At 39.0% G+C, this 13,533-nt stretch overlaps 4 protein-coding genes across 4 annotated transcripts; 3 read left to right on the plus strand and 1 right to left on the minus strand.

The window, feature by feature from the left end:
* Positions 1-331: 331 nt before the first annotated feature.
* On the plus strand, positions 332-2,187 carry LOC125198572 (ethylene-responsive transcription factor WRI1-like). Its single transcript, XM_048096891.1, has 7 exons — positions 332-628; positions 772-780; positions 863-951; positions 1,025-1,098; positions 1,179-1,229; positions 1,319-1,395; positions 1,475-2,187. The coding sequence occupies exons 1-7, from the start codon at positions 355-357 to the stop codon at positions 2,032-2,034; spliced, it is 1,134 nt and encodes a 377-aa protein (XP_047952848.1). The 5' UTR covers positions 332-354; the 3' UTR covers positions 2,035-2,187.
* A 1,129-nt stretch (positions 2,188-3,316) lies between these two features.
* Positions 3,317-5,027, plus strand: LOC125198561 (AP2-like ethylene-responsive transcription factor At1g79700). The gene is made up of 7 exons (XM_048096879.1): positions 3,317-3,563; positions 3,680-3,688; positions 3,777-3,865; positions 3,946-4,019; positions 4,110-4,160; positions 4,252-4,328; positions 4,424-5,027. Exons 1-7 carry the CDS (start codon positions 3,317-3,319, stop codon positions 4,927-4,929), a joined length of 1,053 nt encoding a protein of 350 aa, XP_047952836.1. The 3' UTR covers positions 4,930-5,027.
* Positions 5,028-5,360: 333 nt separating this feature from the next.
* LOC125198562 lies at positions 5,361-7,577 on the minus strand. The gene is made up of 2 exons (XM_048096880.1): positions 7,228-7,577; positions 5,361-7,112 (listed from the first exon to the last, which is right to left on the minus strand). Exons 1-2 carry the CDS (start codon positions 7,508-7,510, stop codon positions 5,479-5,481), a joined length of 1,917 nt encoding a protein of 638 aa, XP_047952837.1. The 5' UTR covers positions 7,511-7,577; the 3' UTR covers positions 5,361-5,478.
* A 558-nt stretch (positions 7,578-8,135) lies between these two features.
* LOC125198573 (V-type proton ATPase subunit d2) lies at positions 8,136-12,692 on the plus strand. The gene is made up of 10 exons (XM_048096892.1): positions 8,136-8,402; positions 9,058-9,178; positions 9,899-10,006; positions 10,085-10,187; positions 10,644-10,724; positions 10,819-10,904; positions 10,979-11,038; positions 11,112-11,160; positions 11,903-12,037; positions 12,223-12,692. Exons 1-10 carry the CDS (start codon positions 8,222-8,224, stop codon positions 12,352-12,354), a joined length of 1,056 nt encoding a protein of 351 aa, XP_047952849.1. The 5' UTR covers positions 8,136-8,221; the 3' UTR covers positions 12,355-12,692.
* The last annotated feature ends 841 nt before the right edge of the window (positions 12,693-13,533 follow it).

Consider the following 13,533-nt stretch of genomic DNA (forward strand, 5'->3'; position numbering starts at 1 on the left):
ATATATAATGGCATAAATTAGTTTGTGATATATCAATTATGTGTAGAAGTATAGTTTATTAATAGTTAACGAGGGATTTAAGTCCCCAACCGAGTTAGCTTCTATATTTAGAATATATAGTCTCTACCAAAATAAATTTCTATTTCCGCTCGGATCCTTCCACCAAAGAATAGGATATAAAAAGCAAGTTGTCCGAAGTCGGCCTCGTTTCCATCGAGGTTGCTAGAGCTAAAGACACAACATAATAACTCCAAAAACAGCATTGTTGCAATGCTGTCTATATATATATATATACATAGATGAATCCAGATTCCAGTTTATGTAAGGAAAAAGAGCAGAAGCTGCAAGCAAAAGATGGCGATGGCGATGAGGATGATAAAGAGCGAGGCAAGGCTCCATGCAGCCATGCACGAAGACACCACACGCGTCAAGCGCAGGCGAAGAGATCCCTCTGTCTCTGAAGATAAGGCATCAGTGGCGGAGCCCAAGCAGGCGGCTGCAGCCACCACCGTGAAGAGAAGCTCCAAATACCGCGGCGTGAGCAGGCATAGATGGACTGGCAGATATGAAGCACACTTGTGGGATAAACTGTCATGGAATACTTCTCAGAAGAAAAAAGGCAAACAAGGTTGGTTAAGTTTCTTCTTCTTTTCACTTTCTTCATTTCCCTAAAATAACTCTTTTTCTTTCATAAAGTAGCATCTGACTTTAAACTCTTGTGTTTTTCCTTTTCATGGTTTTGTGCTTGGAATGGAAACTGTAAATGTGCAGTTTATCTTGGTGAGTGAATTCACATCTTCCTCAGGTGTTGTTGTTTTTACAAAGATTTTAATTGGGACTGATATTTATGAATATTTATCAGGGGCTTATGATGATGAGGAAGCTGCAGCAAGAGCTTATGATTTAGCTGCACTTAAATATTGGGGAACATCAACTTTCACTAATTTCCCAGTATGAATATCAACATAAGTATATTTTTTCTTGTTTTTTCTTCAACCAATTAACTGTAACACATCATGTGCAGATTTCTGATTATGAGGTAGAAATTGGAGTGATGCAAAGTACAACAAAAGAAGAGTATCTAGCATCATTGAGAAGGTACTGATGTGGTTTTATTAACTCCTACCATTTTATTTTTCTTTATCAGAATCATGCTAAATTTATTGATGCTAATGTAGGAAAAGTAGTGGATTTTCAAGAGGTGTTTCTAAGTACAGAGGAGTTGCAAGGTAGTGCCAACTTGTTCAATATAAATATAATCATGTGACAAAGCAAAAACATCTGATATCTAATCATAAGAGGTGATTACAAAATGCAGACATCATCACAATGGAAGATGGGAAGCAAGGATAGGAAGGGTGTTTGGGAACAAGTACCTCTATCTTGGCACTTACAGTAAGTTTCGTCTTAGTCCCATTTGTTCAGTTCATGCTCGGATTCGTGTTGCTGAAACTGTGGTTTCCATCCATTGCAGGTACTCAGGAAGAGGCAGCACGCGCGTATGATATTGCAGCGATAGAGTACAGAGGGATCAACGCTGTCACCAATTTTGACTTGAGCAACTACATCAGGTGGCTGAAGCCGGGAGCAAATGCCCCCGTCACGGCCGCTCAAGACACGAAGATGGGGATAGATCTGCCGCCTTTGGCACCAGCTTACTTAGCAAGGGAGGAATCTCAACCTCTGTCTCCCTGTTTGAAAAGAAAAGCTTATAGTGCAGCGGACCTTCAAGAATCGTTTTCTTGCAAGAACCCCATGAGTCCTTGCAGCAAGCCTTCTCCAACGGCCTTGAGCCTGCTCTTTCGGTCGTCCCTGTTCAGAGAGCTCCTTGAGAAGAACTCGTATGTCTCGGAAGAAGAGATTCAAGATGAGAATACTCAAATTGAGACGAGGGTGGGGAGTGATGATGGATATGGAGGGATGTTCTCTAGTGAGAGCGGAGATCTCCCGTTTGTGCTGTCTGCAAACAGGCATACAATTGAGCTGCAAGGACAGCTTGATCTCGAATATGGCTGCCCCGACAGTATCTTCTGATCAGGACACTGCATCAGCTCAACCCGAGGCTTTTGTGTGTCTGTACATACAAAGTTGAGCATTTATGTACACCTGAATATGTTGATAGTCTTCTTATGTTAGAGACATGTATACATACCATAAACAAAATGGAAACTGAAAATTATGTGTAAATCACACCAACTTGTATGAGAAATCATATTCAAATAGAGACATTTAAGCTCAAACACTCTGTGCCATTTGAGGTTTCTCTAGTTTGATTTTTTAACCTTTTTGCTGCACTAAAAAATATACTCCCTAAAATCATGAAACTCATCATAGATAACGTATTTTTACATCTGAGAGAATTGGTATAACACGAACCACGACAGTTAAAACAATGTAGATTTAAGAGAGAGAATAGCAGAATTATTCTATCGGTACACATACTATCATGCACAATACAAGAACTGCATCAATATACATACTATCTTGCAAAACAGTAGTGATATATTTTTTTACCTTCACCACTTTTTCTGTGTAAGTTTCTCCTCCGAGCCACTTTAGTGACGAAATCGATAGAGATTGCCACGAGGCTTCTGATTACAGATGGGACTAAAAAAATCATTTTACCCAGGTTTAATCTGTTGTTTCTCGCAAATTTTCACTGGTTTTGATTTCTCAGTCAATTGTAAGAATTTCGTGTAAAAATTAGTATAATCTGGTACAAAGTGACATCAGTTGAAGCACTGTAAGAAAAAGAGCAGTGAAAAGAAAATTTAACAGTTTACTTATTCTGAGGCAGGAATATTTCCAACAATGTGTAACTATGAATTTTGTCCTACATATTTCCACAGTTTTAACTTATTGCAACAAATATATACAAAAGTATTAGTTGCTAGCATTGGTAAGTCCGATGTTAGAAGCAGACAAGACAAACTGGAATGAAGATGGCCCTTGGGAATGAAGAACAACATATTCTATATCAAGAGTTAAACAAATGTAACTCTTGAGTTAACTGATCCAAATGGGAGGCTGCTTTTCTAGATACCCTACAAAGACTGTATTAGCGTTGTCTCAAACTCAAAAACGAGTGTCATTGGAAACATCCCCCTTTCTGTCCTCATACGATAAAGGACATGGCAACATTGGACAAGACATAATGAGACCAGAAGAAGCATAGGCCTTATATAAGCATGTGGTTTCGCATTCCTGTATATCAGGCAATCGTCTTTCATAGAACATTTGCAAGAGACGAAACACAGTAAAAATGGAAATGGCTTTGGGAGAAAGTGAAGTGTACGTGAAGAGGCAGTACTCATGCATGACAGACTGCGCAGCTCCTGAGATGAAGTGTGTGAAGCGTAGAAGAAGAGGCGCAACTGCTTCTGTGCTTGGCAGCACACAGCCGGTGCAGCAGCAAGAGAGTGACTCGATTTCTGCTCCAAAAACTGTCAAGAGGAGTTCAAGATTCAGAGGCGTCAGCAGGCATAAGTGGACAGGAAGATACGAGGCACATTTATGGGACAAACTTACATGGAATGTTACTCAGAAGAAAAAGGGAAAGCAAGGTGAATAGCCATAACCATTCTCCTCTTTTTCTACTCTTATTACTTACAGTTCTTGACATGAAACCTGTGTATTGTTTCATGTTGGATTCTGCTATGGATATCAAAAACGGCAACAGTCTATCTTGGTGAGTACAAACTCGTTGTTTTTCACCATGAATCTCAATGACACTGTTCAAGACGAACATAAACATTAGCTTTCAAATATTCTTTCAGGTGCATATGATGATGAGGAAGCTGCAGCAAGAGCTTATGATCTAGCTGCGTTGAAGTATTGGGGGACGTCGACTTTCACTAATTTCCCGGTAAGTAATCTAGACATGAAAAACGTGTAATGGTAAACAAACCACATACCTATAAAATACTCATCTATTCACTGCTGCAGATACCAGATTATGAGAAAGAACTTCATATAATGCAGACTGCAACAAAGGAAGAGTACCTAGCCTCTTTGAGAAGGTAAATTTCAACTGTTTAAGCCGATGAAACAAGTTTTTTTCTGTTCCGGATATGAATCAATTAAACCAAAAAAAATCTTCATATTTGCAGAAAGAGCAGTGGTTTTTCAAGAGGGGCATCAATATACAGAGGAGTGGCTAGGTATATAATCCAGAAAAAAACGATTTTTTTTTTCTCTTTTCGTGTAGCTATTGTCAGTGATTTCTGAACTCATCTATGTAAATTAATGCAGACATCATCAGAATGGAAGATGGGAAGCCAGGATTGGAAGAGTTTTTGGAAATAAGTACCTCTACCTCGGCACCTACAGTAAGTGAAATTCAGCGAAAAACACGAATAAAAAGAAAAAAATTGAACATTAGAAAAGCACTGGTTCTAAACATCATGAGAATTTATGTGTGTAGGTACCGAAGAAGAGGCTGCACGAGCATACGATATAGCAGCAATAGAATACAGAGGAACGAATGCAGTCACCAACTTTGAGTTGAGCTCCTACATTAGATGGTTAAATCCGAGAGCAAACAATTCAGTCCCTCTTCAGGAATTGAAAGCAAGCACAAATCAACCAGATGCGCTATCACCTCTTTGCTTGAGTAAAAAACCACACTTTTCGTGCTTACCAGCAAAGCCTTGCAAGATAAACCCCATGGCCACGAGCATGCAGGAGGAGTTCAGAAGAAACACTGGATTAGGCTCGTGCAACAAGTCCTCGTCTCCAACAGCTTTAGGTCTACTGCTGAGATCTTCGATCTTCAAGGAACTGGTTGAGAAGAACTCAAATCTGTCAGGAGAAGAGAGTGGTGATGAAAAAATGAACAACCTGCAACAAAGCAATGAAGGCAGGGATATGTTCTACAGTGTCCCATTTTCACTGACTTCAAATAGCCATTGGATTGAGCTGCAAGGATAACTCCATCATGGTCACAAACCTCTATTTACAGTTTTCACCTGCAAATATATGTATATATGAAGATTTTTCTTCTGCCTTTTCACCATTGTGACAGTGTCCCTCGAAACATGGTTTTTGGAAATGTATCTTCATCAGTTCTTTTCTCAGTCGTGACTGCTTATTTTCTGATTGTTCAAACATTCATTTCAACATTAAGATTAAGAAAGAAAGATCGAGGTAGATTCAGCATGGTTTTAATTCAAGATTATGACAACAAAATTCATCATGTCCTCAAGTCTGCAGTATCAACAATTCAAAACTTCATACTCCGAAAAATGAACATAACAAATCTTGATTCAAACTTTGCAATTCCGACCTCACAAAGCATCAATGTAACATATCATGAATCAATGTAAGAGAAGTAAAACTATATTTGCTGGGCAAATCAAGTATAAAGCTGAACAAAAATCCATTCCTCGAACCAGTGAATTATACATTGCAATCACCTCTCCACTTGAAATACAGATTTGTTGATCCAGACATGCTAAGAAGCCTAACATTTGCAAAACCTCAAAACTGTTTCCTCTTGTTTTGAAAAAACTTGTCCCTTTTCGCACATGCGTAGACCAAAGCAATACAAATCCCAACAGACATGAGAAAGGACGCCCATGGAAACGGTGGATCCTTGAAGCAGACAAGCGACGCCTCCAGCTCCTGGGACGCTTGGTACACGAGCGAGTGCATCCCATACAGGTCGTGATCAGATGACCTCAGGTAGTACAATGCCATCTCGTAGTCAAAATGTGAAAGAGCAGAGATTGACTTCTCCAGCTTGTACCTAAACAAGTTCCACCTCTGGTAGAACTCAGTCCGCCTGTTATGCCCCAGAAGCTTCCTCTCCCCGCCATGTGCAGCAATCGACTCAAGAACATCAATCCCACTCGTGACGCTGTAGTTCAACGAAGTAAGGAACACATTCCTACGGGCAGCATCCTTCTGGACAAAAGACAATGTGGGCATCTCCGAGAACGGCCCAAACGGGGTCTGTCCAACGCTCCACGTATAGTCCATGAGCGAGCTGTTGTGCCTCGGGCTCCATACCGTATGAGTTGGAGAAACGCCCCACATACTCTGCAAGATCGAGCCTACCAACGGCCTCTCAAGCTCACGAGTCTGTATGAACACGTGGTGCCCATTGCAGCTGTAGTCACTCACAGCCTGCGTGCTCTTCGTCCTGATCGCTATCACCATGTCCTTAAACGCCACGGACTGGTGATACCGGTCGAGCAACAGTATCGCATTGATATCAAGATCAAAGACATACACTGGAAGAATTCTCCCGAATTCCTCCTCAGGAATCCTACCCACCCTCCTAAACTCATTATTAGATTCCAAAATCGTCTGATGCAAACGCTTCGAATCCAAATACTCACTCACAATCAAAGTATAGTTATCAAACAAGTATCTAGACGTGTATGAAGTGGTAGCCCTAGCAATCGCAAACGAACATATAGAGCACTCTGAATACTTCAATTCATATCTCTTGAAACTCAAGCTCTGGTCCCCAACCAACAATCCACGGTCATTAACATCATCTCTGAAATTCCTCTCAATTGAATTCCAATCCAATCCCACACTACCACTACCAAAACCTTCACCGCCACTGATATGAATGAATTGAACAACCAATTTACTTTCAAAAGGCACAGGAATCCTCAGAGATGGAACCAGCAGTACCTGATAAGCACTCGACACAAGCGACGCCAAGTCAGAGAGCAGCGCCTTCTGAGATTTAGGCCGGCCATGGAGCGCTGCCATCGGATGAAACTCACCTTTGGGGATAACTCCATCGCCGGATAAAGCAGGACCGTAATCGACCGGTCCAGCTCCCAAATCGATCCATAAATAGCGGTCTTTTCCGGTCCAGATTGTGCCGAGGCATTTGGTCGAACCGGGGGAGCTCTCGCCGGGGGTATAACTGTAAGCGTAGGGTTTGGTCTGCTGCGAACCGAGGTGGATGATGTAGATGTGGAAGGAATTGGCGTGTTTCTCCTTGTCGAAATCGTCGCGGATGATCATTGATCGACGAGGGAGTGGGGCACAGGGGGTGAGGGAGGAGCGGATGGGAGTGGAAGTGGGAGGGGAGATGGTGAGGGAGAGGGGGTCGGGAAGCGACTTCGCGGTCGGCGGTGTAGATCTCGTCGCTGACGCATGTGGAGGGAGTGGGAGAGGGAGAAGGAGAGGAGGAGGTGGAGTTCTTGAAGCGGAGAGGGCGGTGCCGAGGGGGTTGGAGGGGTTGGTGAGGAAGAGGCCTTTTACTTTGAGTTTTAGGGTTTGGGCTCTTTGGAAGGCTTCTGGGACGGGGAGGCGAGAGATCGGGGTCGGAGGAGAGGTAGGTGTCGTAGAGCCAGCGGCAGTGGGTGGGGAGGGGGTGGGAGAGGGAGGTTTTGATGGAGGAGGGGAGGGAGAGGAAGGAGTCGTTGGAGGCGGGGGGATCTTTGCGGGCTTGGAGGGAGAGGAAGGAGTCGAGGCCGGAGATCGGGGCGGCGGAGGTAAGGAGGAGGTGGTGGAGAAGAAGGAGGAGGAGGGCGGCCGGCGGCATTTTTGCGGCGGCGATGGATTGGTGTTTGGATCTCAACTGCGGAATTGACTTAGTTAGAGTGAACGAAACGAAGCTGCTCAGTAGTGCTATATTTCTTTTTTTATTTTATTTTATTTTCTGACATAAATAAAGTTCAATTACTGCTTTTTATAAATTAGTCGAAATGTATAAAAGAATAAAATTTGAAAATTTCTGGTTTATTTGACTATTTCTTTTAAATGAATAATGAAGTTTCTAAAATATTCAATTCTATTATTTATTACACTATTCAAAATATATCAATTGCTAAACTATAGATGGATTATAATGTAACTAAAATGGTTTTTTATTACTCTATGTATTTTTCCTCTCAACTCTACAACAAATACCCTTTTCAAATTTAATTATTGAGAGGAAACATGTGAATGTTGAAAACTTATAGTAATAAAGATGTATTTTAAAATTCAGTGGACATGACACCCACAATTCATTATCAAAATTGAAAAAAACTAAATATTGTTTTTTTTATGAAATTTTGAATAATTCGCAATATTTAATTTATTTATTCTAAAATTAAATTAGGCTACGTGGCGATAAATAAATATGTTTATTTTAGAGATATTAGATCAAATATAAGTACATGCAGTAATCCATCCACCTCGACAAATCTCGATCTCAAGGTTCTTACTTCTTACCGATTGCGATCGCGCTTCAGATCTGTGGCATCCAACCATGTACGGATTCGAAGCTATGACCTTCAACATCCATGGCGGTTACCTCGAGGCCATCGTCCGGGGCTATCGCTCTGGCCTCCTCACCGCCGCTGATTACAACAACTTATGCCAGTGCGAAACCCTAGACGACATCAAAATGCACCTCTCCGCCACCGAGTACGGACCCTACCTCCAAAACGGTTAGTCAATTCACTAATTTCATATTCCGATTCTTAGTTAGCTACCGGATTTGATATTTCGAAATTGATGATCGGATTTCCATTCTGTTCGCTGTGAGGTTGATCCGCTTCGATTTAATCTCTGATTGTGTGATTTCGTGTGAAATTAGACCCGGAAGGTGTAATTTTTTCGTTTTGGGGGAATATTTTTGAGATCAGGGGACGATTATGTAATTAGTGCATTCCGGTAAAGTCGTTGATCAAGTTTCTGTTCACAATTTGCTTTAATGAAGTGACTCTTGCTAATTTTGCTTGTTGGGTCATGTTCTTATGTGAGCATTGTCAGGTTTTGTCTTATAGAATCAAGTTAATTTGTTACTGTTATCAGTTATCACATACCTTTTCTTTTACAAGCCTATGAGAAATTCCCCTTGATCTTAAAAGAGCTTGCTCGTTGTTGGGGTCAGTAGGACAATTCGCCTGTTTTTTCTTGTTGAACTTATTTTCCAAATTTGCCTGCTGTATACAATTAGTTGGTCTCTGTAGTCGATAGTTGCTCATTTCATTAGTAGTGACAGACATGATTGTCAGTTTGTTAGTAGTAGTTTTTTTTGCTTTCTTGTGATTATCCTTGCCTCTCAACCTTCAACTCTTTTTGGTTGTGTTTTTAATGCAGAGCCATCTCCATTGCACACGACAACAATAGTGGAGAAATGCACCCTTAAACTGGTCGATGAGTATAAACACATGCTGACCCAAGCTACTGAGCCCCTGTCAACCTTTCTAGAGTACATCACGTATGTATATATCTCTTCCACAGTTTCTCTTTGACTTATTTTTCAACTCAATTGATCAATTGACGGGATACCGTTATGGGAGAAGAAAGTAGCAAACCTTCAAAAATGCAAGTAGCTCCTTTTCACTTTTGGGATTCTTTCCGATCAAGTGAAAGGAAAGCCTTTTCCAGATTCATAGTTTGTAACATGTGCTTGTGTACTGTACATATCTTTAGGGGCTGTTTGCTAAGATAGATAACTTAAAGATAATAAAGTTATTTGATCTAAAATGTTTGTGTTTTTCTCATATTTTGTCTTATCTCATCTCATCTTTCTTGTCAAACGAATCTTTAGTGTGGGTATATTTGAATGTAGTATAATATTAAAAGACATCTTAACCAGTTACTTTTTGGTGTTCACGACAAGCCCGAGACATGCTTATATTGTTTCCTTGGTTATTTTTAAAGGTTAATCAGATATGTTACTTACCTATTTTTTTAAACAATGAGGCCGGTCATACTAAAATGAGTTTTAGAGAATTTCTAGATGCTATTGAATATGTTATATGTGTGGAGACATGACAATCTGAAGTTTGTTAGTTTAATATCATGCATTTTTTTGTTGGGGATACCCTTTGCTCTTCTTCCCAAGCTTTATGATACTAGTGATACATGCTTTACACTACCTAAAGAAAGGACATAAATAATCATTTTTAACCTTGATTGTTTGGTTATTATGCAGATATGGTCACATGATTGACAATGTCGTGCTAATTGTCACTGGAACTTTGCATGAGAGAGATGTTCAAGAACTGTTGGAGAAATGTCATCCGTTGGGAATGTTTGACAGGTAGTATATCTCAATCAAACATTTGGATACTATCTGTTTTTTTTTTCCGCAAAATAACTCAGCCATTCATTTCTACAGCATTGCCACTCTGGCGGTAGCCCAGAACATGAGAGAACTATACAGACTCGTGCTTGTCGACACACCCTTGGCTCCATACTTCTCTGAGTGCATAACTTCTGAGGTCTTCATTAACTGCTGCCTTCTCCCCCTTGTTGTTCTTCTTTATCTCTTTTAAATTTTCAAAATTTGGATTATTGTGTCCACACAATTACTGATTTTGGTCTGACTTTATTCTGCACTTATATACTACTCCTCCATCCCTCACTAAGTGAGACATTTCTTTTCGACACGGAATATAAGAAAATGGGGTTTTGTTAGTTAAGTGGAAAGAATAAAGTAAGATAGATGAAAAGTAGAGAGGAAAAAGTAAGAAAGAGAATGCCAAAAAAGGAAATGACTCACTTAGCTTGGCACGTCCGAAAAAGGAATATGAATCACTTAACAAGGGACAGAGGGAGTACTCACCATTATCGTTTTGCCTACATTGAATTAATTTCTTTTGCCAAAATATATGAACACAGACTTGTATTTCAAGTGTTTGAAGTTTGAACTTGTCTATTATTTGGAATTTTTATAGGACTTGGATGATATGAACATAGAAATCATGAGGAATACACTTTACAAGGCATACCTTGAGGATTTTTACAGGTTTTGCCAGGTAAGTGGTCATTTTTGAGTGTCTAAAAGATCCTTTGCTTTTCTATATTTTTAATCTGTTTTTTTATTTTTATAACTTAAAAACCTGCATACAGAAACTTGGTGGGGCCACCGCTGAGATTATGTCTGACCTCCTGGCATTTGAGGCTGATAGAAGAGCAGTCAATATCACTATAAACAGGTTCCAATCCATGATAAATTTTCTTAGTATTAGTTCCAGTACAGTATTTTGACCCCTCATGCTCCTTTCTCCAGCATTGGCACTGAGCTTACTCGGGAGGATCGTAGGAAGCTTTATTCTAATTTTGGCTTGCTGTGAGGATTCTACATTCTTTATCTGGTTTTCTGGTGCCTCTTTTCCTGCCACTAACTCATTCTTATTTGATAGATATCCTTATGGTCATGAGGAGCTTGCTATTTGTGAGGATATAGACCAGGTACTTAATAACTTTGCTTCATATACTCTCTTCCAGGAAGAGTTTTTAGTTTGTTTTCAGGTTTGATTGTTAAGTGGTAATTTTGCCAATTTTATTTGTGTGTGTTTTGCATGTTTTGCAACCCCCCCCCCCCCCCAACAACAAAAGAAAAAGATGTGATGGGCCAGTGTTGCATACCTCAGAGAAGTTACACCAACTTTATTTTTTTTCTTCAGGGTCTAGGCATTTAGAGTTTTAGACTATGATATTCTTTATTTTAAGTGTTAAAACCTATTTACAGTATGATGCTTGAAGATCTTTGTAACTGATGCACTTTTCAATCTTCTATCCAAACAAAAGCACACATATTAAGACCTGAATAAGATAAATTATTTCGAAACAAACTTGCTGCATGCTTGCTTTCCATCCTTACTAATTTTCTTTATCATATACTATATGGTCGTTGGTTATTGCATGATGTTGCTCATCTAGCTGTCATGTTTAAGTGGTTCTTTTTCAATTTTGTCAAGTTAATAATGGCACCCCCAATTTTGGAGGGCTCTCTTTTGCATCCTATATCATACTGTGAAATAAGTTAGTTTGTGGTGACAGTGCAGTAGTTAAGGTCTAGAATCATTTCGACGTATACTCAGCTGTTTTAAATTTATTCCTATAATTGTGGCCTTCTCATTCAGTATTTTGTCATCTTCATCAAATTCTCTAGTTTTTCAAGCAACTCATTCATTTTTGCCGAACTTTCTAGGTTCGTGGTGCCATGGAGAAGTATCCTCCATATCAGTCCATCTTTTCCAAATTATCCTATGGCGAAAGCCAGATGCTTGACAAGGCATTTTATGAAGAGGAAGTGAAACGACTTTGCTTATCATTTGAACAGCAGGTTTATTTTCGGAACTTGATGTTAAAATATTTTTAAGATGATAGTACTATCATTTATTACCAGTTACTTTAAACTATATTTCTGTAATTGTATGCATGATAACAAACATTCTATGTATTACTCGTATGAACTTTTTAGCGATTCATGAATACACAAAGCTGATATCCTCACTTTGGTTTATGCAGTTCCATTACGCTGTATTCTTTGCTTACATGAGGTTGAGAGAGCAGGAGATCAGGAATTTGATGTGGATATCTGAATGTGTTGCCCAGAACCAGAAGTCGAGAGTGCATGATAGCGTTGTTTTCATATTTTAGTAAGTCTCATCATCATTGCATATTTATGTAAGTTGTTGTTTGCATCCAGCCCTTGGTTGATGGGAAGATGCTGAGAGTATTTGTTCATACTTTCAACAATAAGTTGTGTGGTTAAGTGGGAGATTTTCTATTGACATGAAATAGTCTGTGCCGACGAATTATTCTACTGCACAATAAGATAGCACAGATATGCTTCGTCTTTTTCTTTTGTATTTGGACATATATTTTGCTCGATCAACAGCAGTAAGAATGTGTAAATCACCCTAAAAGCATTGCTTTGCTATCTTCATGTATTATTTGTTTGGAGAGATATGATGCTATGAAACAATTTACTTGCATTTTGGCCCACTTATTTTAGCTTTTTGTTGACCAATAAACAAAATTTTGTTCAGTTTGGTGATTGCAAGTTTGCAACTGCTAACTAGATTTTCAAATTTGTTCATTGCAAGTTTGCAATTTTATTTAGTTGAGAAGATTATGGTCATTCAATAACTGGGATGCAAGTAGATCATCTTATGTGATTTACTTTGTTTTTTGACAGCATGCCTATCTTTTAGTATATTTATTCAAATTTTGATTTATTGGAAATGATTTCAGACATATTAAACCTCCAAGTTGGCCATTTACATATTTAAACATGATATATGTGGATGTAGTGCAATTAACAAAGAGTTAAATGGTTATGAAAGAAAAGCAACACACATTGGGTGCAGTAGATTGATGAGAATCAAGCTTGAGGTTCTCGAGAGATTCATCGATAGCTTAGTATGAGAGTTGAGAGCTCTGGCTCTCTCTATATTTGGACTATATATCTAACTTTATTAATTTTCTAGGAAAGCTGATGGATTTGTAGAAAAAAAAAATATTAGTTCTAAGACCGTATGTAATCATACATCAAACTCATTTTTGGTGTAGAAAACTTCGTCAATGATACACAAAAATCAAATTCGTTTTTGGATTTATCTACGGAACAATCCATTATTATTTAATTAATATGAACTAAAACATGAATAATAAATTAAAACAAAAAGAAAAACATAATTTAATTATTCGGTAAATCATAACTAGCTAGTTTTAGTTGAAGTAAGAAGAATATGTTTTAGATGCATGAAGGTTTACTTAAAAAATAACTCAAATTAGAATCACAACATTCTTCCAACCGTATGCTGCCACGTGACA

Source organism: Salvia hispanica, unplaced genomic scaffold, assembly GCF_023119035.1.
Source record: "Salvia hispanica cultivar TCC Black 2014 unplaced genomic scaffold, UniMelb_Shisp_WGS_1.0 HiC_scaffold_167, whole genome shotgun sequence".
Classification (NCBI taxonomy): Eukaryota; Viridiplantae; Streptophyta; class Magnoliopsida; order Lamiales; family Lamiaceae; genus Salvia; species Salvia hispanica.

Excerpts from the sequence above, each read along its gene's own strand:
- LOC125198562 (XM_048096880.1), bottom strand. The coding sequence starts at position 7,510 with ATGCCGCCGGCCGCCCTCCTCCTCCTTCTTCTCCACCACCTCCTCCTT. Across the intron at positions 7,113-7,227 it reads CCCAAACCCTAAAACTCAAA|CGACGAGATCTACACCGCCG; the intron begins GTAAAAGGCCTC and ends CACATGCGTCAG.
- LOC125198572 (XM_048096891.1), top strand. The coding sequence starts at position 355 with ATGGCGATGGCGATGAGGATGATAAAGAGCGAGGCAAGGCTCCATGCA. Across the intron at positions 1,099-1,178 it reads TATCTAGCATCATTGAGAAG|GAAAAGTAGTGGATTTTCAA; the intron begins GTACTGATGTGG and ends ATGCTAATGTAG. Across the intron at positions 1,396-1,474 it reads CCTCTATCTTGGCACTTACA|GTACTCAGGAAGAGGCAGCA; the intron begins GTAAGTTTCGTC and ends CATCCATTGCAG.
- LOC125198573 (XM_048096892.1), top strand. The coding sequence starts at position 8,222 with ATGTACGGATTCGAAGCTATGACCTTCAACATCCATGGCGGTTACCTC. Across the intron at positions 10,007-10,084 it reads CCGTTGGGAATGTTTGACAG|CATTGCCACTCTGGCGGTAG; the intron begins GTAGTATATCTC and ends TCATTTCTACAG. Across the intron at positions 11,039-11,111 it reads TATTCTAATTTTGGCTTGCT|ATATCCTTATGGTCATGAGG; the intron begins GTGAGGATTCTA and ends CTTATTTGATAG.
- LOC125198561 (XM_048096879.1), top strand. The coding sequence starts at position 3,317 with ATGACAGACTGCGCAGCTCCTGAGATGAAGTGTGTGAAGCGTAGAAGA. Across the intron at positions 4,161-4,251 it reads ATATACAGAGGAGTGGCTAG|ACATCATCAGAATGGAAGAT; the intron begins GTATATAATCCA and ends AAATTAATGCAG. Across the intron at positions 4,329-4,423 it reads CCTCTACCTCGGCACCTACA|GTACCGAAGAAGAGGCTGCA; the intron begins GTAAGTGAAATT and ends TTATGTGTGTAG.